The sequence below is a fragment of the Lagopus muta genome, chromosome 24 (genome assembly GCF_023343835.1).
Source record: "Lagopus muta isolate bLagMut1 chromosome 24, bLagMut1 primary, whole genome shotgun sequence".
Lineage (NCBI taxonomy): Eukaryota > Metazoa > Chordata > Aves > Galliformes > Phasianidae > Lagopus > Lagopus muta.
Window position 1 is genome coordinate 1,714,910 of NC_064456.1, and position 22,739 is coordinate 1,737,648.

The following is a 22,739-nucleotide window of genomic DNA, read 5'->3' on the forward strand; positions in this document are numbered from 1 at the left end:
CTTCTTACCTGTCTCAGCCCCACATTTGGGGCTCAGCCTCCTCTGCCCACTGCTTCCCGCAGCCAAATGCTCCACAGTGCCCTGCCTGGAGCAGGGACACTGCTTTGCCAGGGGGAACCAGCAGCAGCACACCCTGTGATGAGAGGCCCCCTCAGCTCCTGCACCAGCCCAAGTCCTGAACCAGGCACCACAGATCCATTGGCCCCCGATTTCCAGCTACCAGCAGCTTTTATTGTGCACCAAAACAAACACCAGATGCAACAAAAGTCACAGGTTTTTGCTGGGTTAGGTTCCTGTGCCCTGGCAGAGGGGGCAGATGCTTTGTCCCTTGGCATCTGCCAAGCAGCCAAGGCAAGTGACCGTGTCCCCCAGCCCCCACCTGATGTACCACTGCTGTCATGAGCTGGGCAGTGCTCAGTGGGGTGGGCTCATCCTTGCAGAGGGGACAGCAGCCAAATGCCAGCTGAGGACAAAGCTGTGCCCACTTCTAGGGACAGCACGGCTCCATCCATCTCCTGCCAGGGCATCTCGTGTGGGCCTGGCTGCACCGATGGGGGGAAGAGTGCAGGGATAGGGCAGCCACACTCCATACCCGTGGCTGCACTGAGCCCCCCATTACTGGGGGATGTGGGGGGGTGACAGGGCTGGGAGCCCCCCTGCTGCGCTGTGGGATGCTGCAAGTGAAGCTGATGGGGCTGTGGGGAGAAGCAGCCCCAGGTTGAGCACAGAGCAGTGCTTGAAGCACTGCTGAGGATGCTGCCTTCGCTGCCTTGCAGTGCTATGGCTCAGCCTGGAGCCGGATGGCAGCAGCACCCATCCCACTTGGAAAAGGGTCCCCAGCTCTGGGGTGAACACAGACCTACGGAGGGTGGTTTTGAGGGGCGAGAGTACTGAGCAGGCAGGGCAGAGAGGACAGAGGGAACAGTGAAGCCAATAGGCACAGCGTGAGCACGGGGCAGCTAAAGCAACCCAGCAGTGCTCAGTGCTGAATGGATGGATGAGGGGGGTCCCATTTCCTCCCAGTGCCAGGCCCAGCAGCAGCAATGCCAGCAGGGCACAGGGCTGCCGGGCAGCAGGGCTGAGCCGGGCTCGCTGTAAGGCGGTGGTGAGATGTCCTTGTGTAGGCAGGGACCTCTCTGTGGTCCTCTCGAGCATCTCATGGTCCAGTCTTGGGTATGTCCAGGGTCTCCTTTAATCGGTGGCTGGGGTAAAGCTCCTCTTCCCCCTTCCCACCGTCGGGACCTGCCCTCACCCCTGGGCGGGGAGGAGGCGAGGGAGGTGCCAGGGCTGTGGATGCAGCAAGGACAAAATAACTCAGGGTCCCAAGGGCCAGAGCCGCTATTTGGAGATCTGCAGGGCTGTGACCACCGGCTTCATCTTGAAGTACTGCCTAAACCTTAGCTTTGCATATCTGCCAAAAGAGGGATGGACGTGAGACACGCACCCAGCCAGGGTTTTGGGATCCATCCAGTATTGAGCACTTTGGACATTGGCCCCCTCAGCTCTGCAGAGCTCAGCACGGACTCACCTTAAGAAGTTAAAGTCTATGGTAGAGTATTTATCCTGGATCAGGCCCCAGCATGCCCAGAGGAAATGGGATGCCTGCAACAGACAGAACAGGGATCAGAAGCAGCACAGCCCAGGCGTGGATTTCTATAAGCTCCAAAGGTGGATGGCAGCCCAGGTGAGGAAGGATGCTGAGCAGCAGTGCAGAGTGCTCAGGGTACAGCTTTGCTGCTGGAAATCTCTCCTGACCCCACAGCCAACATGAGATTTGGCCATGCTGGGATAGGTCCCTGCTGCAGCAAACAGCTCTGCTGGAAGGCGTGAGGGCAGAGCACAGATGTCCCAGCACACAACTCCCTGCCTCAGTTCAAAGGGCTGCAATTCAGCTGTCAGACCTCTGCTTCAGCCTTCTCTGAAAATCATTTTTGTAAATGTTCCTGGCAAAAGCAAGCTGCTCAGGTTGCCAACTGGGACTGCAATCTCAGCGTCCTCACCCAGCACTATCTGTGACCTTTCCCTGGAGCTCAGCAGCTCTGAGCATAGCCAGGCTCTGTGGGTCAGCCCCCAGCAGCACCTGAAGCCTGTGAGTGAAAAGGAGAACACAGGGATCAAGTCAGTTCCTTCCCACCTCCCACCTCCAGCACTCACCAAAGAAAACTTGTTCACTTGCACATAGAGAGCCTCCAGCTCCTTCTCGGACACGGTGACCCCGTTGCCTCCCTGCCCCCCTTGGGTGAGCTGCTTGTAGGCCTGCAGGTAGGAGTGCAGCCACTGCAGCTGGGTCTCCTTGCTGGGGTACAGGCGATAATCCACCTCCTTCACACCTGCAAGAGGAGAGGGGCTTTAGGTGGCCACAGGGCGGCTCTTTCAGGGCACATTGATGTGGCCGAAGTGTTCTCCCCATGTGAGTGAAACAAATGCAGCTCTGGGCTTGCACAGAGTGTTCAGCCCTCTGATTTGAGGCACCCATGTGGTTCATAGAGCCGAGTTCTTGCAGGCATCACACCTCAACCAGTGGATCAGGGCAAGCAGAGACGCTGCTTTGCACATCACTCAAGGAACTGCGTCCAGATGCAGCTCTCTCCTTCATTCCTCGAGGATGGGGAGATAGTGGGGAGCTGCCCCAACCCAGGGGGAGCTTCAGAGCCACAGAGAGGAGCCAGCTCACCTGCAAACTCATTGAAGTGGTTCCCAATGTCAAAAGCCTGGTAGTTGTAGCCAGTGTACTCGTAGTCGATGAAACGGACGTGCTCTGCAAAGCAAAGCAATGGGTTGGGGCTGGAGCCATCAGCACCGGGGAGAGGGGAACAAAGTGACCCCTCTGCTGCTGCCACTGACCTTGAGCTCTGTTGTAGATGATGTTCTTGCAGAGCAGGTCATTGTGGCACAGCACGACGGGGGAGCCCAGCTGTGAGAGTGTGTCCTTCATCCAGGCCAGCTCATGTTCCAGCATCTCCAGGCTGGGCACGTCCTGGTGGAGGCTGGGAAAGGGGAAGGGGAGGAATCACTTCTGCTCACAGGGATCTCCCATAGGAGCAGAGGGGAAGCGTTGCCCCCACTTCCCTCTGTGCATGTTATAAATGAGTTCATTAGTGACACAGAGCAGTTATTGGCAGGGAAGCTCAGCTTCGGTACTTGGTGCATCCTCCATGGTCCCCAGGGCACCTGGCACGGCCTCAGCCATTCCCTTCATCTCTAAGACCAACCCAAAGGTGATGGGAATTCTTTGAATCCTCCAGGCCCCATACTCAGTAACCTCTGCAGCTGTTCCAAGAATGGAGCACGTTAATAATTACCACACTGGCTGTATGTACGGTGCAGCGTTGGGTAAAGCACTGGGAACAGCCCTGCATCCCATCCCAGGGACAGGGTTAATTATTTGCTTGATTTGGGGTTCGTTCACCTCCTCCTCCTCTGGGGGCTGCCTGCACCCTTCCACAGAGGGCTGATGTGCCCTCACTCACCTGACACGAACCCGGGCTCCCAGCATGGCATCACCCTCCCAGCAATGGGATGAAGCGCTTTGAAATGGGGCTGGGCTGCCAGCATCCCTTCCAGCAGTGATAACAGAACCCTGCTGCTCAGATCCCACTGTAAGAAGGGCTTTGGGTTCCATCTTTTTCTAACGATGGCATAAAACACAGGCGAGATTCACAGGGAGGGTGATCACAGCACATGGGTGTCTGTGGTTCAGGTCAGATGCTGCCCAGGTGCTGTGCAACCATAGCACAGCAGGCAGCTGGGGGTGCCTCCATCCCATGAGCACCCCAAGCTCTCAGGGGTTTGTCCACAACCTTCTTCATGGAGGAACCACAAACCACAGGTGGCCAGCACTCCCCAAACCCCTGCTCACAGAGCCCAGACTCCAGCAGAGGCTTTACCTGGAGACCCACGTCCCATAGGAGGAAGACCTACAGATGGGTGGGCAGTGGGTGCCCAAGCCAGAGCCTGGCTCTTTGGGATCCCTCTGCCTTTACCTGGGGTTGGGTACCTTTGGGCTGAGGTCCATCTTCACAAGGGTGAGGTATTTGTGCAGCTTCTGCCAGAGGATGGGTTTGGGGAGGCTCCCGTTGGCGTGGATGGTGTGCACCCGGGCCATCTCCTGGGCCACCAGCCTGGAAGTGAGCAGAGGTGTGATTAAGAGTCCGAGCTGGGGAATGGAGCTGACTCAACACAGATGCCCCAAAACACACGCACAGCCCAGCTAACTCCCTGTTCCATGCAAGTCCTGAGCCTCTGAAGGATCTCAAACGCCCATGTGGGACAGCTTCACCTTTCCAGGGTGAGCTCAGACTGAAGCCACGATCCTCATGCAATCCCACAAAAAGCTTTAAAATCACAGCTGCCAACTCGGCCCCACCTGGGTGCACAGCACTGGGAATTCCGACCCCATCACCACCCAGATCTGAGCAAGGGGAGAATAGGACTGGAGCACCTCAGGTGCCAGTTTGGAGCAGGAAGAGAACTGAAAACATGATCCCACTTCCCCCTGCTCCCTCCCTGACCCCATACGACCCAGCACTGGGGGTCCCACACACCTGAATATGCAGGGGTCCCGCACGTGGTCGGGCCCCAGGGCGATGCCAGGCAGGAACTCATAGCAGAGCCCGTTCTGGAAGGCGCAGTAGAGGTCAGGGGCACAGCCATGGGCATGCAGCACCTGGAAGTTCCTCAGCTCCGTCTCCCGATCCACAAAGAGCTCCGTCTTTCTGCCATAGACACGGACCAGCACTGCATCTGCCATGTCCTCGTCTGTGTAGCAGGCCACCAGCTTGTTGGTGATGCCGTCGGTGAAGAGCTGCAGGGGAGAAGGGGCGGCAGAGCGATGCCCGCACGTCCCTGCCATGCGGGGTGGGCACTGGGAACCCCCTTCTCATGGCACAGATACAGCAGTGGCAGTTACAGGCAATGGGGAAGGGGGAACACGGAGCAGCAGGACAGCAGGAAAAGCTCCTGTGGGAGGTGGCACAAGATTGCACGGGGTCAGGCACAACCTGCATGGGCACAAGGCTTCAGCTGCACCAAACTGCGAGCGTTTCTGGGGGGAAAACTCACTGCTGTTTTTCACCTTGTTGCTCAGGGGCGGTGAGATGTGCTGTGAGCGCACCCGGCATCTCAGCGACCCTGGGAACCGGTCCCAAAAAAACCTTTTGGCAGAAACCACCGATGGCACAGCAAACAAGGCTGAGCAAACACCACCACCCCATCTCCTCCTCCTGACCCACCCCGCGGGGCCACGAGTCGCTGATAGGCAGGGACGTCTCTGCTGGGGACGTCTCTTGTCATTGCTCTGATGGTTCCTCACAGATGGAAAGAGAGTTTTGTTCTCCCGGAGCCCCGATTTGGCCGCCTGCCCGCGCACATGCGGGCCCCGTTCCTCCCGCGCCGGGGTCCTCACCCTGCCCTGGGCCGCAGCACGGAGCAGCCGCCATCTCCATGGGTATTACGAGGGGTTTGGGTTCCCATCACAAAGGCAGGATGCTCGGCCACAGAGAGGGGAAGCATCCCCGGTGCGTTCTCCCTTCGTCTCCTCGCTGTTTGGCGAGACGGAGCCGGTGCGATGCTGGAGGGTGCGTGGTAGGGAGCAGCGATGCTCGGGGGTGGGACAGCTAATTTTAGCTGGCTCACTCGGCAACTCACGCTCCTGTGTGGGGTGCCTATATATAGGGCTTCCCTGTGCAGCCTGCCGAGGGAAACTCTGCACTGGAATTACACAGCCAGGCGTAATGGGCTGCGGTGTCCATCATCCTCACACCCGCAGCTGGGCAGGGTGATGCTGCAAGCAACCAAGCTGCAGTTCCTACTCAGCCAATCTGTGTTCCCACCACGATTTCAGCTCTTCTTGCTCTGCCAGGCTCCAGAAATGCAGCATGCAGCACATGCTGCAGCACTGTGCAATGTTTGCCAGCTGCACGTGTGCACCTACAGGTGAGCAGCTCCTCCTCGAGGTGCTCGGCGCTGCCTCCATGCCAGGTCCACACGCAGTGCCTTGTTTTGCTGCCTCATGGCCCCATCACCCCTTTCCAGTGGATTTAATGGGATTACAGAGCCTTATCCCCTTTGAATTCCAGGCCATTGATTTTGGAGACTTGCACGCACATGGCTCAGCAGCAACCTGCATGCCCATGCACAGCATGTGTGTAAGGGGAAAGCAAGTGCAAGTGCACCAGGAGCTGTGCAGCAGCCCCAAGCCTTGTGCAAAGATACTGAAGAGGTGCAGCTCTGTGCCTGCTAGACCCTCCTGCAGCCCTGTGCCCCCATGCTCACACTGGCTCTTCTTGAGCACCAACCACACCACAGCAGCGCTGGCCCTTATTGCAGCAGAGCACCTTGCTGCCAAAGTTAAAGCTAAAACAAATCCTAGGAGGGACAGCAGAGCCCTCTGCCATGCCTGAATCCTTTCAGCCTTGCTGCTTCCCTTTGGAGGTATTTATGCTGGTTGAGTCACTGTGACACCACACCAGCATGGAGATACTGCTGCCCAGGGAGCAGAACCAAAAGGACGAGGAGCAGCACAACATGCAGTGCATGGGGCTGAGGAGCCTGGCAGTTGGATGAGCACCCGGCCTCCTTATTTTCTGCACCCTGTCCCAAGCGCTGGGAGGGTTTTCCATGCTGCAGGCACAGCCTGGTACAGTCCCTGCAGGCAGCTGTGCCCCAACACTGCACACCGAGGCGGTGTGAACCAGGCACTGCTCCAGTCTGCAGAGGGAAGCTAACAGGAACGCTAATAGGAACCAGCTGAGAACAACGCACCGCTCCAATCCTCTCCCAATACCTCTTGCAGAGAGAAATGCAACCGGAGGATTTCTCCTTGATGTCTCCTAAGTTTTCTTTTTTTTTTCTTTTTTTTTTTGGTCTTTTCTAAATTAAAAACACAACACACACAAGCTGCTGCTGAAAGCAAACTCCTCTCCATTCCTGGGCAGAACCTGGCCACCACAAAGCTGTGCTCCTGCTCCCTTCAGGCTCCCCATAAGCACCACAGAGCTGTGCGAGGTGCTGCACAGTGCCTGGGACATTTCCTGCCCTCCCAACTATGCAGCCTGAGGAACTCGAACTCCAAGCTTCCTGTCCCTCACCATCTGCCCTTTCGTATGTATTTTCCTGCAGCTTCTTGGATTTAATTACACTTGGCTATTAATACATTTTTAATGGCACTCCAGGCACACAGGAAGCGTGTGCCTTCAGAGGACATGCATGCACACGTACGCGTGGTTGAGTGCATCCAGCTCTGCTGCCTGCCTGCTCCATGCCAATCCCAAGGCATCCCACGGCACTGCAGCCCCCAGCTGCCTCCTTTCTGCACCCCACACCTGAGCAGAGGCTTGGAGGAGGAGGACGGGGGCTGCTGATTCCCAGGAACTGCTGTGCCAGCTTGGGACAGGTGAGCCTTGCTCCATGCAGGATGTCAGCACCCATCCCAACTCTCTCTGTGCAAAGGAACCTGGTAAAAGTGCAAGCCTGCTGCTAAGCCACATGAGCCCTGCAGCTGTGACGTGTGGTGTCCGGTGGCACTGCCATGCAGTGCAGCACCTGTGGGGTAATGCCGGGGGTTGACACCGCGACCCCCAACCTCCAGCCCCGAGAGACCTTTCTGCATCCACACTCCTCATTCCGTGGCTCCCCATGGTGTCCCCAGAGCCTGTGCGTGGGGGGGCTCGGTGTGCAAGAGCTTTGCACACCTGCTCAGCCCCTGAGAGAACGGGGCACCGGTGTGTCGTACCCTCCACGTCAGGCCCTACAGCATCCTACAGCCCCTCCCACCGAACCCCCTCCGTGCACCCCCCGTACCTTGGTCTTCACCCTGGCCGGCTCCCAGCTGGGTCTCAGTTCCCGCATCAGCCGCAGCGCTCCGGGCAGCACGTCTCCTTCATCCACCAACACACCGAGCTGAAGCACGCCGGGAACCCCACGACTTCCACCTCCACCTCCTCCCCGTTCCGTATCCCAGCAATCCGGGCAGCGGCCGGGCGGTACGGCCATCCCCGGCTCCGAGCGCCCCGATCCGCGGCCCATGTGCCGGGGGCTGCCGCGGGGCCGGCGGCCGCGGGGAGGAGCCGCCCGCCGTTGGGAAGCCATGAGTCACCGGCCCGCCTCCCGCCGCCCGCCTCCCGCACCAGCGCCCGCCCGCATTGTGAGGTCAGCGGGACCCGCACCGGCCCCGCACCGGCCCCGCTCCGAACGCTGCGCTCGCCGCCTCCGGGCATCTCCGCCCCGCGCACCTGCGGGCTGCGTTCCGAAGCCTCTCGGCAGCGCTGACGTTTCTGGGGGATTTGGGCAGCTCGGAGCTTTGCGGCTGGGATTTGGGATCGGGGTTGAGCTTTGGGGCTTAAATGGGGGCTGAAGGAGGTTGGAGCAGGGCTGCGGCGGGGGGTCGGGATGGGGGTGGGAGGGGATGCGGTACCCCGAGGTGCAGGTTGTGCCCTGAGGTAACGGGTGACATCCTATGGTTCTGGGATTGGTGATGCACAGCCAGGAGTTGGATCCAGGCAGTCTTTTCCAGCTCAAAAGTTGGACTCGGCCATTTGTCTGTGTGCCTTTCAAATCAAGATATTCTGTAATTCTATCGTCTCCACCAGGAGCTGCACTCAGTGGGTCCCATCCAATCCAAAAGCTGACGTCTGGGACCCTTCCAAATGAAAAAATCCTATTCTACAACCTTAAAATCTCCACCAGTTCTCTGTTGCTGTCCTCTCCGGACCCAGGCAATACACTCACCTACCATCAACTGGGATTTACGGGCGAGCTGCAGAGAGGTTGAGTGGTTAAAGACAGAGCATCACCCCCCCGCCGGCCCCCCTGACACCACAGCAGCCTCAGTTCATTATCATAGGAAATAACAACGGCTCAGAGCACAGAATGCCCCCTCCAAAGTTTACAGCTGGCTGCGGCTGCAGCCGACTAAATGGACCATGGAGACTTGGGGAAAATCGTTCAAGGAAGGGGAAGAAAATAAACCAGTTCCCTGCGTTGCTATATATAGAGCGAGCGCTGTCAGTTTTAATAGGATGGCCGTAATTGCTCCGGTCTCTTTGCTGGGCCGAGCGTGGCCTAATTGCTCGCCTGTAACGATCACAAGTGTTAATACGGGGCAGTTGCGGGTTAGCAGTGCCTTGCAGCCAGCTCTGCACAGCAGGCACCAGGAAATGGCCCTGGCACAGGCTATTAGAGGTGCTAATGGGCAGGCTGAAGGGCCAGCAGCAGCCCAAACGTTTTTCTCTCCTGCTGCTCCGAGCCACTGCGCTGAAAAGGAGCAGAACCAGACCCAAAGGTGCGTCCTGTCTCAGATGGGCCCCACAGCTTTCAAGCATCTCCCTGTGGCTGTAAAGCTGTGGCTCCAGAGCTGATCCGCGTAGACCCTCCCCCCCCCGCGGCTGCCTCTCCCCATTCGCTGGGTTTCCTGTGCTGCAGGGCAGCTGAATGCTGTGACAGTGCTCAGGAAGCACCGGGTGAGAGCGGGTGGGGAGGGGGTGTCACTTCCATCTGCCCCCCCCAGAGAGCCATCCTCACCATTCTCCCCATCTGACAGTGCTGCAGAAGGGGATGGAAAGCAGTGAGGAGCACCCAGGGTGCCTTTTCCATCCCAGGGATGCACAGCTTGATGCTAAGAGGTTTAAATACTCAAGCTTGGCTACACGCTGCCCAACACCCTGCCAAGGGCAAAAACTGGCAGCTTGGCCACTGCTCAGAGCCTGGGCCTTGCAGGAAAGGAGGCTGGCAAGGCTGCAGCCTGGCTGGCAGCATCCCATGCTGTGCTGGAAGGAGAATTGCTCCCAACCATCGCTGGGATTCACTCTGGGAAATCAGCAGCCATTGCTGATGGCAGGGTGAGGAGGAGAAGCTCCTGCAGCACAGTGCTGTGCTCGTTACAGGTGTGTTCCCAGGGCTCAGCTGTGCTCACAACCAGGGGGAGATGAGAGCGTTGCCAACTGCTTGGCTTTGGGATGGGCTCGGATTTGCAGCTGGTTCTCAGCTCTCTGACACAACAGGGAAGAGCAGCCTGCAGCGCTGCCTGCTTAAAGCACAGTGGTGGATCCCAGCAGAGAACACTTCTTCCCCAGTTCCCATAAGGGAACTTTTCCTCATTTCTCCCTCCTCGCAGAACGCTCAGCTTCCTGCTGCTCTGGGGTTGTTTAATATTAAATTGCAGAGAGGGGCAGGGTTAACAGCAGCTGAAAGAACCATCGCTGTAAGCAGCCTAATGACACCAATTAATTTGCCTCCCATCTAAGAACAGCAACCAAACATCGCTCCACAGCGTCTGCAACCTGCAAAGCTCCTCTGCCCCAGCCAGCAGCAACGCACATCACCCTGCAAAGCCCCCGGAGGTGCAGCTCCAGCCGCAGGATCCCGCTTTGATTCCTCAGCGCGATGCTCCCGGGCTCCGCTCTCCCCCCCGTGGCAGCGGAGGCTCTCGGGAAGCAGAGCGGGGGTTTTGGAGTGGGAGAACGCGAGGATTTGCAGTTGCTTCAATGCAGAGAGGAGGTGGCTGTGCTTTAAGGAAGCGCTGCTCTCGTTTGCGTGTCGAATCGCTCTCTCCCCGGCGACGCTCCCTGCTTCCCAGCTGCCTCCCAGCCCCCCCCCGGTGGTCAGCGGGCGGTGGCGAAGCCGATGCGGTTGTTGCGACGGTCGAATTTGGTGTAGTAGTGCCCGATGAAGCTGGCACCCAGGATCCAGAGGGGTCCAGCTGGAGGTGGGACGTCCAGCCCTGAGAGAGCCACCACGCAGATGTCCTCCCCGTACTGGGTTTGCTGCAGAGAGGAGCAGACTCTACGGTAGAAGAGGTGGCAGGAGGGAGATTTCCAGCTCAACGCGTGCCCTGTGCTTGGCTTTGATTTCCCTTCTACCACAGAGGGTTGCCCTTGCCTGGCTCTGCTGGCTCCATATATCCCCCAACCCAAGGAAGAAGCAGTGGGCTGCTCTGCCTCACCTGGACATCTCTGCTGCATGTGAAGCGTGGAGAAACAGCGAGCAGCATCGCTCTGTGACTGCTTGCAGGGATGCAGGGATGCAGGGAGAAGTGCATCCCCATCCCTGCCCTCACACAGGGACACAGCTTACCCTGAGGATGTAGGCTGAGCCACTGAGCGTGTAGGCCTTCCCACCCAGGTGGAAGGAGATGTTGGGCAGCTGGGGGACCTTCTCACAGTCAACCACGTACTGCAGGAGGAGGAGGAGGCAGTGCTGAGCCTGAGGATGGGCTGGGGAGAACGTGGGGATGCAGCTGGGCTTTGCTCACCTCTCCTTCAGTCATCTCTGCTGCTCCAATGGCTTTCATCAGCACGGACACAGGGCCAGCTGGGCCAGTGATGTAGGATGCTCCGGTGTCAATGGCCACTGAGCAGCCCTCCTTGCAGAACAAGATTTCAGCCCCTACAGACACCCTGGGACAGAGGGGAATCCTGATCTCTCGTGATGTTCGCAGCTCAGAAGCAGCAGCTGGGCAGAGCACATGCTGATCCCAGTGCCTCCAACACACAACCCCTCTGGGATCACTCCCTTCAAGTTCCTCAGATGTGAAAGCAAGGCTTCATCATGTATCTTTTGTTGGTCTCGGTGGTGGTATTTTATTTTATTATTATTTTTTTTTAAGCTAAACAAAGCAGAATTGTTTCAGCATCTCACGCTGCTCCTGCAGGCTGACAGGGGTTAAATTCTTCCACCGCAGCTTCCAAGGGAAATCAACCCACAGTGCCTCCCCCTCTGCATTCCCCAGCACTGTGAGATGAGCTGAACATCATCATAGTGCAGCTCTGTGCTGGAAGAACCAACCCCACTCCCTTTCCCTCCTAGAGTACAAAGCATCCCACTGCCCACAGCCCCATTCTCCCAAGCCCACCTTTATGTGCCCAGGGAAGTATTTGGATGATGTGCCCCATATCCTCACCCCTTCATGCTGATCTGCCAGTATCCGTTCCTGCTGATGCTCAGGTAGTGGAAGTCCCCAGTGTAGTAGGCTGGGTCGGTGCCCCCCAGGATGATTTCCCCACCGGGTTTCAAAGGAGAATTCCTAGGGTGCAAAGCACAGCGGGGTGACCCTCCTTCACTTGGGGTTCCTGGGGCAGGGAGCATGCAGTGCTGTCAGCCTGGTGAGCAGTGGCAAAGCAGGAGCCTGGTTTAGTGAGGGGGGATGTGAGACCACAGGGGTGAGGATTGGGGCAGGTGGGTGCTGAGGACAGGTGAGGGCAGAGCCCAGGGCTGGAGCTCATAGGAGCCAGCATTGGGGTCTGTGGTGCTGGCAGTGGGTGCTGCCTCCAGAGAGCTCACGCTTTTCATCTTCTTACTTTGAAGCTCTGCAAAGAGAGAAACGTTCTGTGAGCCTGTGGTCTGTGGGTGGCTGCATCCCAGAGTGCCAAGGGCACTGAAACAGCAACCTGACCAGGCTGCAATGGCAGCTAGCATCCTTGGGACTCATTCATTATTAAAGAATCCATCTTTAGATGGGATAAAGAGCTACAGACTCTACTTAGGCATGCATCTGCCTCCTGTGCTGCCTCATTCCAGCCCATCTCCTGCAGGCAAATTTCACCCAGCCTGGGTCCCACAGCCCCAGCCATAGCTTCTTCACAGTCCCAAGCTGCATCCCCAGCACGCTGAGGCTGCAATGCCCAGCCCTGCAAAGCAACCCCCTCCCCACCTTGAAACCCACCGGTTGTAGTAGACAGAGAACACGTCCTCCTTGAGGATCTGCTGGGAGAGGATCCGGTCGAAGACAGGGGTGATGCCATCGATGGCCTGGCTGGGGTAACCCATGCCCAGAACCCCATCAAACCTGGCAAAGATGAAAGGGAATGCAGGCAGCACCGTGGCCTCAGCAAAGACCTGGATGATGGGGATGTCCGATACCTGGGGAGGGCACAAGGGTCTCTGCATTGGGAGATTGTGGGGCAAAACCCAGCAGAGCTCCCATACTTTTGTGTAAATGGTTGTGCTCATAAGGGGAGCAGAGCCATCTGCTCCAAAATTCAGGGTGTGCTCTCACCATGACCACATCCTGGCTGAGGAAGCCTTTGACACTGCCTGTCCCGTAGCGGATGGAGAAACCTGTACCATTGGCTATGTATGTCCGTGACTTGGAGGAGTCATAGCGGCTGTGGGAAACTGGGGAGAGGCAGGAAGGCATCAGAAACAGCAAGGGAGGGGGCAGCAGGGCCAGCTAGAGCTCCGTGCATCCCTTGAGATGAAGGGATTTGCCCACATCCACTGGGAAACCAAAGGGGGAGGATGGAGAGTGTCCCCTCCCACCCCCAGCACTCACTGCAGGCACTGTAGAGTGGGGAGCACTTGCAGGACGGCACCCACAGGTTGGCTGAGCCCGTGTCAAAGACCACCTTGAAGGTCTGCGGGGGGGTGCCGATGCTGATCTCACCGTAATACTGCGTCTGGAAGAAGCACAGCGCCGGCAGAATGACTCGGGCTGGGTCCTCCTGCGGCTGATAGAACCCGTGAGGTGGGGCAACAAACATTCCGTGCGTGGGGAGGGGCTCACATCCAGGTAGTTGGTGAGGAGGGTGGGAGCCGTTCCGTTCTGGGGGCCGCCCGCCCCGCCTCGCCTTTGCCGCAGCTCGGGAAACACGTCGGCCACCTTCATGCCCATCTCCTGCAGCGTCTGTCGGATGGAAGGCATCCTCCGCAGAGCGATCCTGCGGGCAGGGGAGGGGGCTGTGGGACACCCCCAGGAGGCAGCATCTCCCTGCCCTGGAAGATCCGAGCTCTAGGTGGCAGCAGCTGCCCGCCGGGTCCCGGCCCAGCGGAGGGATGCGCGGATACGGGGATGGGACACGGTGCTGTAGGGTTGCCCCGCACACAACGGGGGGTTCGTGATGTGCTGAGGCTCAGCTCGTTGGTTTTGCAAGTGGAAAGCGTCGTGCTGGCTTCGGAGGTTGGAATGGAAGGAGAGGTGCTGCTGTGCTATGCAGTGCTCAGAGGGAGAGGGGAAGAGAAGCAAGGAGGGTGAGGTATGCTCAGTGCCAGAGAGAAGAGGAGGAGAAGGGAAGGTGTTTCTCAGCAGCCTGGAGGAACAGAGAAGAGAGCTCTGTGGTCCTCAATGCCAAAAAACAAGCAAACAAGGAGATGGCAAAACCCAGCACATGGTGCTCCTTTAGCAACAACTCTACCTCTGCAAAGCCAGGGCTGGTGAGTGGAAGAAGTCAGCACTCCATGCAATGGCCACGACGAGCAGACACTGCTGCAGCCTCCTGCTGCCTCCTGCCAGCATCTCGTGCTCCCAGCGCAGCCTCCTCCTTCACCAGAGACTTCTCCACATCCCCAAGGAGAGAATGTTTTATAGGCTGCCTTTCTGCCTCCTTGTGGGTTTCTCCTCCCAGTTGGCTGAGGGCAGCATGATTGTAGGTGGGCACAGCCAGTTATCAGGGCTAACAAGGGCAGCTGTGGATAGCTGGGAGCTGATAACCTCCCCTCCATTCTCCACAGTTGATGGCATTGCTGTGTCAGCCCTGAGCACCAACAGCACACTGCATGCAGGGCATGGGCCAAATGCCTGCTGCCACCAGGGAGGAGAGATGGACAGTGGTGGGGACACACGGGGTGGTGGCTCAGGTCTGGTTGAGCTGTGCTGCTAAGGAGCAGAGAAAGAGGGGAATAGAGGAATGGGGATTTCCTCTAAGATTGAGGGTGGAAATGGCAAACGCAGCTCCTTGGCCATAAACCTACCAAATGCTGCTGTCCTCATAGGGGCTGCTCTGAGCACAGGGAAAAGTCTCCCCCTCATTTTCTCACCCCAGTGAGGGAGCAGAGACTTGTGCACAGAACAGCTGAACTCATTGCAGTTGTATAAGCAGCTACAGCCTGGCCAGGCACAATGTGATCACTGCAGTGTGCAGGAGCACAGCTCATGGTGCCCAAGCAGCACAGGGTGGGGACACACAGGTGATGCAGACAGCAAGCTGAACTGCTCAAGAACTGCAGCAGCAAAGGATTCCTTCACACAAGTTGTGCTGCTGGCTCCCAGCTCTTGTTGCTGCAGTTCCCTGCTCAGCACCCAGCCCTGGTGCATGGAGGATGGCTGCTGGATTGAGCCCCGTGGCTCCAAGCCCAGCACTTGACCTCAGGACCCAGGGAACCTCGGTGGGAAACGACTGCAGCAGCAATAAAAATGTTCTCAGAAGAAACCTGATGACACACTTGCCCCTTCCTTGAAGCCCTCAGCTACACAAACACACTGGTGTGCTCCCACTGCTGCCAGGATTTGCTCAGGGCACTGCTGGCACCTTCACCTGGGGACACAGAACCTGGGGGGCACAAGGAGGGTCCCCCCCACCACCTCACCTCCAAACCTGGGGCTTCACAGCCTCCTCCACCCCAAACTCCTCAGGGCTTTGGGTCGCAGGGTTTGGAACCAGGGGAGGGCTGAACCCAGCAGGCACCTCATCTGCCATGGCCCCATTTCTCCCAGCCTTGACGTCTTTTCCCATGCCAGACCCTGGGGCTGCGTCACCAGGGGCAGCCTTGCGGGGTCAGGAGGCAGCAGCCCGGCCCCTGGCAAGGAGCCACCAGGAATAAATCCCCTTTCCGGGCATCCTAAGTGCTCATAAATCCCTAGAGGAGGGACTTTGGGGTACAGCGTCACTTCTAAAGGGGCCACATCAGCCAGAAGAAGGTGAACTCAGGGCATGGGGCCATGGGGCTCCGAGGTTTCCATCTCTGCTGTAACCAGGAGGAGCACATCCACAGGACCCCAAGGATGCTCCTCCCTCCACACAAGGAAAAACCCCACGAGGCATTTTCCACCCCCAGTAGGAAAAGCAGCTGGTGCACGGGAGCAGCGAGAGAAAGACCTGGCACAGGGCTTCAGCTAACCAGCAAAGGGTGCTTTTGTGCACAGAGCTGCAGGGAAAGGAGCACTGCTTAACTTACTGGAGGGCAGCACAGGGGGAACAGCCCCAGGGACATCAGCTGCTTTGAGACTTACTGAAGTTATCCCTCACCCCCTGGGAGAGCAGAGCTGCAGGGGCCATGCTGAGCTCTTCCCATGCAGCCTTAAAGCACAGAGGAGCTTTGCTCCTTACATCAACCCAACTTGATATTGCAGGCTCAGGATGGGAGGATGTCAGGCAGAGCTGAAATTCCCCCCATTTGATTCGCTTGCTGCTGTGATGGACAGCAGCTGCAGGTGCTCCATACAGTTCCTCATCCTACAGAGATGAAAATTAAACTTATCTGGAAATAAAAGGGGAACATTCCTCAATGGCTTCCTGCCTGCTTTCAAGGAACCAAATCACTAAGCTAAAAGTGAAGGAAAATGCTTTCCAAAGGGAAACAAAAGCTTCCCTGCAAGGCACGGCTGAAACACTCAAGCACCAAAGCAGCTTTTGGGAAGGACTACAGAGGGTCTGGGTTACACCAGCACTGAGGGAACTGGGCCATTGACTTCAGCAGCGTCAGGGCTTCACCTGAAATGATTTCTTAACATCAGCACTGCTGCAGAACACATTGAGACAGCATCCTATTGAGTTGGAGGGGAAAACACGGAAAAGTTTTTCATGAACATCCCAAAGGTGCAGCTTGGCCATAAGAAGCTGCTTTATAGCCCAAATGAGGCTTTTTACCTGCAAGCAGACACAGCCATACACCAGGGGAGATGTGGGTCCCACTCACCTGTACTGTGGCCAGGCCCAGCTGGGCTCACCAAGCAGCTCCAATCCTCAGTGCTTCGCCACTACAGCTGGACTTAAAGCAGGACCAGCCCCACTTCTGCCATCCTCCAAGGCACCAGGAAACCACAGAGGAAGCTTCAAAGGGGAGGAGATCTACAGACACCCCCCTCCAGACAGCAGCATCCCATAAGCACAGCCCCACACACAGCAGAAGAACCCCAACCTCAGGGGGCTGCCACACTTTATTCCTGCTGGAGAGCTCTGAGACCCCAGGTGTGGCAGAGGAGTCACTGCTCCACAGCAGCTGAACTGTTCCCAAATCTGCCAGCACCTCCAATACGCTCAGGCTGCACTCCAATAAGGAGGGAACACGTTTAACTCAAACTCATTAATTAATTCCTGCCATTTAAGAAAGGTATCTGCGCAGGGACCAGCTTTGATGTGATTGCCCTGGTTTAATTAAACTCTTTGCTTGCACCCGGCTTCCCAAGTGCTCGTAGAATCCCAGCTCGTATCCATTGAGCTCATTCCTCTGACTGCAGAGCTGTGGGGTTACCCAACCTGTTCTCTCCTACAGAGGGGCTGTTCTGCACCCTAGCAGAGCAGTTCCTGGCCCCACACCAGCCCTGCTGTGCTGCCATCATTACGCCCAGCCCTGCTCCCAGCTGGGTGCATCCCATGGGAAATGGGGCTGTGGGAAACGTGAGTGCTCAGATTGCAGCCCTGTGTCCGTGTGCTGCCCTACAAGTGCTTCACCCCCCTCTCCCCCCCACCTCAATATCTCAGTTAATTCATATCCCTGGATGTCATTTGCTTTTTCGTGGTGACTGGATTTCAAAGGGGTAATTTGCTCTCCTCCAATCAGGTCATTAAATGTTATTGTGGTTTAATGGGTGTTTTCCTAACCTCTCCTGTCCTCTCCCTCTGCTCCCTGGGCTCTGCTTGCCATGGCCCACGGTTCTGCTGGGTGCGTGGGAAGGCAGCTGCAGCCACTGGGGTTGTCCCTGTGTCACCTCCAGCCATGGCCATGGGAAGGTCTTCATGTCACCTCCATGGCCATGGGAAGGTCTTCATGTCACCTCCAGTCATGGCCATGGGAAGGTCTCCATGTCACCTCCATGGCCATGGGAAGGTCTCCATGTCACCTCCATGGCCATAGGAAGGTCTGCATGTCACCTCCAGTCATGGCCATGGGAAGGTCTCCATGTCACCTCCATGGCCATGGGAAGGTCTCCATGTCACCTCCAGCCATGGCCATGGGAAGGTCTCCATGTCACCTCCATGGCCATGGGAAGGTCTCCATGTCACCTCCATGGCCATGGGAAGGTCTCCATGTCACCTCCATGGCCATAGGAAGGTCTGCATGTCACCTCCAGCCATGGCCATGGGAAGGTCTCCATGTCACCTCCATGGCCATAGGAAGGTCTCCATGTCACCTCCATGGCCATAGGAAGGTCTCCATGTCACCTCCATGGCCATAGGAAGGTCTTCATGTCACCTCCAGCCATGGCCATGATGCTTCTTAGTGGCACTAAAAGTAGGCTCCAAACCCCAGAAAAAAAGCCTCAGTACAGTCTCAGACACACTTTTTAAAATGAAATCCAGCTCTCATGAGGGAAAGACAACAACACCAATAATAATAATAATAATAATAATAATAATTACAAAGCCTGCCTGGCGCAGCCTGCGAGGCACCATCCCTGCAGCACAACCATCTCCAACCCCCAGCAGGACTGAAGGACCACTGGTGCTGTCCCACCTGTGACATTATCCATCCCGTGGTCACACTATGGAGCTGCTGTCACCCAGTTTCTCCAAGAGCTGTAAGATGAACCATTCCTGATTAGCAGCACAATACTTCAGGAGCAGCAAGGAGACCGTGCTGACCTCCTCCCGCATGCCCACAGTGCTGCTTTAATGCAGCAATGCCAGCAATTTCTATCCCCCAAGGACTGCATCCCCAAAGGTCCACACCCAGAGAGCCTTGCCCAGCGCCCTGCTCACCTTGTTCAGAACAGGGATATTCACCAGCGAGCCCAAAAAGCCAAAAGCCACGGGGAAAAAACTCCTGCACCGAAACAAAAGGCTCTGTTAAGCCTGCCATGGTAGATGCTGGTGGCATGGGTTGCTTTTGTGTGGGTCCACGCAGACCTGAAGAGTGTGATGAAGCCATAAGCTTCCAGCAGCATCCCCAGGAGCGGCCACCGCATGAGGACGATGAGGACCCCCCCAAGGAAGAAGCTGCTGCCCTTCATCTTTTGCCTTTGGAAGAAGAAGGTGAAGGTCCTCCTGAAGCCGATGATGAAGACCAAACCGGAGAGAAAGAGGATCTGGGAGGAGGCAGCAAGGAGGGGTGAGAGCAGCCCTGCCCTATGGCCACTTTGCTCCAGAGATCTCCCCCCCCCCCCCATGCCATACTCACGTTCCCAAAGGCCAGCAGCACCGAGTCGAAGTATAGGAGCATCCCAAAGAGGATGAAGAAGATGCCGAAGCCGACCAGCCCCACACCAACCCCTGTGGAGGATGGGCTGAAATGAGGGTTTGGATGCACTGCTCTGCTCCCACCCAAGCAGCGCTCGCTTTGCTCAGGGTCACCCCGTCCCATTCCGTCCCAGAAATGTCCCTGTGATTTCTCTCCCCCCTACTGAAGTCCCGGGGAGGCTGTAAACCCTATGAATTCAGGGTGGCTGCGAGGTGTAGAATCAATCACAGGGTGAACTAACCAGGAAGGTCACCCTCCACACGACCCCAGGTGGTTGCACGAAGGGTAGAACAGAGGTTCTGGTGGGGGCAAGGGGCCGGGCACCTCCCTGCTTGCCTTCCATACACAGCCCCCTCCCCCTGTGAATCACATCCAACCCGTGACCCCAGCACCATGCAGCTTGCCATCACCCCCTCTCCCTTCCCCGGTGGCCCCAGCCCAACTGTGGGGTCAGCACCCCCCAGCACCCCCCACGAGCATCCCACCCTGGTGCCCAACTCACTTTGGAAGTCGCTCAGAGTCACCATTTTGCCCCACTGCTCCTCGTGTCGGGCGCTTCCCAGCAGTGACCCTTGGAAAGCCCTTTAGTCCCCACGTCATCCTGCAAATCATTAACGGCCCTGCAGCTGCTCAGGGTGGGGGGGGGGGGGGGAATCTCCCTATGGGGCACATGCAACCCCATGCTCACCCCACAGTTTGCAAAGGGGATGGCTTTAATCCATGAAGGTTTTTCGGCCCATTTGCTTGGTATCAGTGTGATTTCTTTTGCTCTGCAATGAATGCTTGCTGCATTCAAAATAATTCCCAGCTGGGAAAAAGAGACATCAGTGGGAAAAAGAACCCCAGGAAAGGATGAGAGGAGAGCACACGTGGGCTGAGCATCGTGCTGCACAGGGCCGTCTGTCCCACACCCCTTCAATCCAACACTGCAATCATTACCTCTGCACAAACGACACCGACATGGCGCTGTTTCGGAGATGCTTTTATTTCTCTAACGCTAGCCAAAAAAAACCCCCAAAACAACCCAAAAACAACAAAACCCCCCCAAAATCCAGAAAACAAAACATCCCCCCCCCCCCCAACCCCCCCCACACCCAGTGCATAAATAGATTTCCCCCCAATGCCAACTCTTCTCTCTGTTACGAGTCGCTGCTGCATGAAAGCGGTACGAAAAACAAGAACCGAAATCAAAAACTCAGCATCCAAACTGGTTTTTTTTTTTTTACCCTTTTTTTGTTGTTGTCGCCATTGCTGTTTTCTTAAAAAAAAAAGAAGAAAAAAAAAAAAGAAAGGAAAAAAAAAAGCCCCAAAGGACCCCTTTCCATTGCACTGCAGCTGTGGGATGAGGACACAGTGGGTTCCCATCTCCTACAGCCATGGCAGAGGCCCAGTGCCCCCCAGCCAACCCCCCCTGCACAAAGGGCTCTGCCTTGCACACCCCCAGCTGGGGAAATAAAGGCGCCACCTCTTCCACCTTACGCTCTCTTTACACACACATATATATATATATTTTATTTTTAAATAAATTTGCTTTTCATAAAAGCAGGAAAAAATATATGTGTATATATATATATATATTGGTTTTTTTTTAATTTTTAATTTTTATTATTATTATTTTTTTAATTTTAAATTTTCTGATAAACTGGCAAAGAATCTGCTCTCGTTGTGCTGACAACCCTGCGGAGAGATCAGCACAAAACTACCTCCCAGAAAAGAAGAGAAAAAAAAACAAACCCCATCTATATATATATATATATATATATACGTATATAATAAATGTATAACTCTCCATAAAACATATATTAAGGCATGTAATAGCAAAATAAAGGGCCAGCTTTATGAGCTAAGGGGGTTGCAGGAGGAGAGGGGGACTGGGGTTCCTGGGATCCTATGAGTATTGCTAAGAGCTGGGGGGGGGGGTTGGGGATGCAGAGGGGGCACACATCAGGATCCAGCCATGGGGACACTGCCCAACCCCCACCTCTGCCCCCCACCCCCCCACACACGTTGCTGTGTTTTCAGGCAGAAACAGCGTTTTTCCCTCCGTTTGGAAAGCGAAAATAAAATGAAATCAAGGATAGGCTCGCAGTAGGAGAAATGACCAAGCTGACGTGGTTGGAGTGCAATGGCGTGCGGTGAGACCAGAGGGATCCAGTCCATGCTGCGCAGCTGAGGTGCCCCCTCCTTGTCCCCACATCCATCCCCGGTGCTGCGGGAGAAGGAATCCCTCCTCCAGCACAGAAGGCTGCCCAGGGAGTGCTGCATGTGTCACGGAATTCCTGCTGGGCCACCTGGGCTGTGACAGAGGTGACCATGAGCAAAGCGTTGCTACCACCTGGAAGCATTCACGGCTCCGACCCGGTCCCTTCCTTGTCACCATCCCCATCCATCCTGCAGACTGCTTGCTTGGCCCATCGGCTCCGCTCCGTTCCTCTGCTCCTTCCCCACATCCCCTGTCCCTGCCTGCACCTGCTGCTCCATGCCCACGGCTCTGTGCTGGGCAGCCCTCACCTCCCCTGGGACACCTGTGTCCCATTGTGTCCCCTCTCCGTGCGCCCTGTTCCCACTTGCAGCCACGATGAGGCTGGCACCTCCCTCCAGCAAGGTGCTGAAAGCTTTCAGGGCACAGCCAGGAGCACAGATGCACGTGGAGAATGCACCATCCATAGTGGAGACGGCCCCCTTTGTGTGACCAATGCACGGAGAGCTGAGGGGTGCTGCACTCCTCCAGAGCTGCACGTGTCCCTCCATGCACCCAGGACAACGCAGCTGTGTCCCAGTGCTGGGTGGAAGCTCAGTGTCCCCAGTCCTTGGGGACGGCGCTTATGGCATCTGCACAGCTCCTCCAGGATGGGGCAGAGCGTTGGAGCTGCATCTTCCCCTCTCATCCACCCCAATGGTGATGCCATCGATGGGAAGGAGGGAAGGGGTCCAGGAGAACCAAAAACGATGGCGCAGAGAGGGTCAGTGTCGAGCCATGGCGCATGTAGTGCTGCACTAGAACGTGGCCCCATGAGACTTGATGGCACCAGCGGCTGCCAGGGCTTGAGCTGGAGGGAGAGGAGCAGAGCTGAGTGCTGTGATCCCTACAGACGCCCCCTGAGCAGCCTGGAGTAAAACCCCACAGACTCAAACCCACGCCCAGCACCTCCTGGGGAACAACACCTCCTGGAGGGCAGCAGCCAGCTCAGCCCCATGCCCACACCGGGGTCCCTGGTTGGGTCCCACACCACAGAGGACACTGCACTTGTTCCATAGGAGGAGACGGGGCTGACGTGGCTCGGAGTTGTTAGCTGGAGCAAGCAGTGATGGATGGAGGCCGGGTGGAAAAGACACCGGGGGGAGTGGCACCCCCCCGCCCATCCCTGGGTGGAGAAGATGGGATGAAGTACAAGAGAAAAGGTGCTTACTTCATGGCTCAGACACGCATAAAATGGCTGCAGTCGGCGACCCGGGATGGTTCAGACGAGAGGGGGTTGGTCGGTGGAGTCGGGGAAGCTGGGGAGGTGGGAGGGCTTGGGGTAGCGCATTGAGCTGGAAACAAGAAATGGGAGAAGGGAATGAAGAACACAAGCTGAGGGCAGCAAGAGGGGAGGAGGCAGCACAGCGGGCAGGTTAGCGAGGGGAGGAAA

General features: G+C 56.8%; 4 protein-coding genes across 17 annotated transcripts in view; all 4 read right to left on the reverse strand.

Annotated features, from left to right (window-relative positions):
* Positions 1-215: 215 nt before the first annotated feature.
* Positions 216-8,092, reverse strand: ETNK2 (ethanolamine kinase 2). Of its 3 annotated transcripts, none has more exons than XM_048926067.1 (8): positions 7,801-8,092; positions 4,545-4,804; positions 3,984-4,121; positions 2,845-2,987; positions 2,675-2,758; positions 2,155-2,330; positions 1,529-1,602; positions 216-1,411 (listed from the first exon to the last, which is right to left on the reverse strand). In XM_048926067.1, exons 1-8 carry the CDS (start codon positions 8,086-8,088, stop codon positions 1,339-1,341), a joined length of 1,236 nt encoding a protein of 411 aa, XP_048782024.1. In that variant the 5' UTR covers positions 8,089-8,092; the 3' UTR covers positions 216-1,338. The 3 variants fall into 3 exon arrangements, with proteins under 3 accessions (XP_048782024.1, XP_048782027.1, XP_048782028.1); XM_048926070.1 differs by having other exon boundaries at positions 219-1,411; positions 4,545-4,959; positions 7,801-7,911; XM_048926071.1 differs by having other exon boundaries at positions 224-1,411; positions 4,545-4,845; positions 7,801-7,878.
* Positions 8,093-8,446: 354 nt separating this feature from the next.
* REN (renin) lies at positions 8,447-14,433 on the reverse strand. Its single transcript, XM_048926286.1, is given in 12 exon segments — positions 8,447-10,760; positions 11,071-11,169; positions 11,249-11,393; positions 11,897-12,019; positions 12,294-12,302; positions 12,659-12,855; positions 12,992-13,110; positions 13,268-13,391; positions 13,499-13,671; positions 13,821-13,975; positions 13,977-14,022; positions 14,025-14,433. Coding segments are annotated over 12 exon segments (1,761 nt in total). The 3' UTR covers positions 8,447-10,598.
* Positions 14,434-17,670: 3,237 nt separating this feature from the next.
* Positions 17,671-19,671, reverse strand: GOLT1A (golgi transport 1A). Its single transcript, XM_048926233.1, has 7 exons — positions 19,610-19,671; positions 19,048-19,139; positions 18,777-18,955; positions 18,630-18,693; positions 18,124-18,446; positions 17,802-17,933; positions 17,671-17,770 (listed from the first exon to the last, which is right to left on the reverse strand). Exons 1-5 carry the CDS (start codon positions 19,632-19,634, stop codon positions 18,408-18,410), a joined length of 399 nt encoding a protein of 132 aa, XP_048782190.1. The 5' UTR covers positions 19,635-19,671; the 3' UTR covers positions 17,671-17,770; positions 17,802-17,933; positions 18,124-18,407.
* A 1,017-nt stretch (positions 19,672-20,688) lies between these two features.
* PLEKHA6 (pleckstrin homology domain containing A6) overlaps positions 20,689-22,739 on the reverse strand; it is a 39,230-nt gene continuing 37,179 nt past the window's right edge. For 11 of the 12 annotated variants that reach the window (XM_048926157.1, XM_048926156.1, XM_048926146.1 and 8 more), the window contains 2 exons: positions 22,518-22,641; positions 20,689-22,157 (listed from right to left, as the gene is read on the reverse strand). In XM_048926157.1, coding sequence (XP_048782114.1) covers positions 22,526-22,641 — 116 coding nt within the window. In that variant the 3' untranslated portion in view covers positions 20,689-22,157; positions 22,518-22,525. The remainder of the gene's footprint in view (positions 22,158-22,517; positions 22,642-22,739) is intronic. The other variant, XM_048926150.1, reaches the window with a different exon arrangement.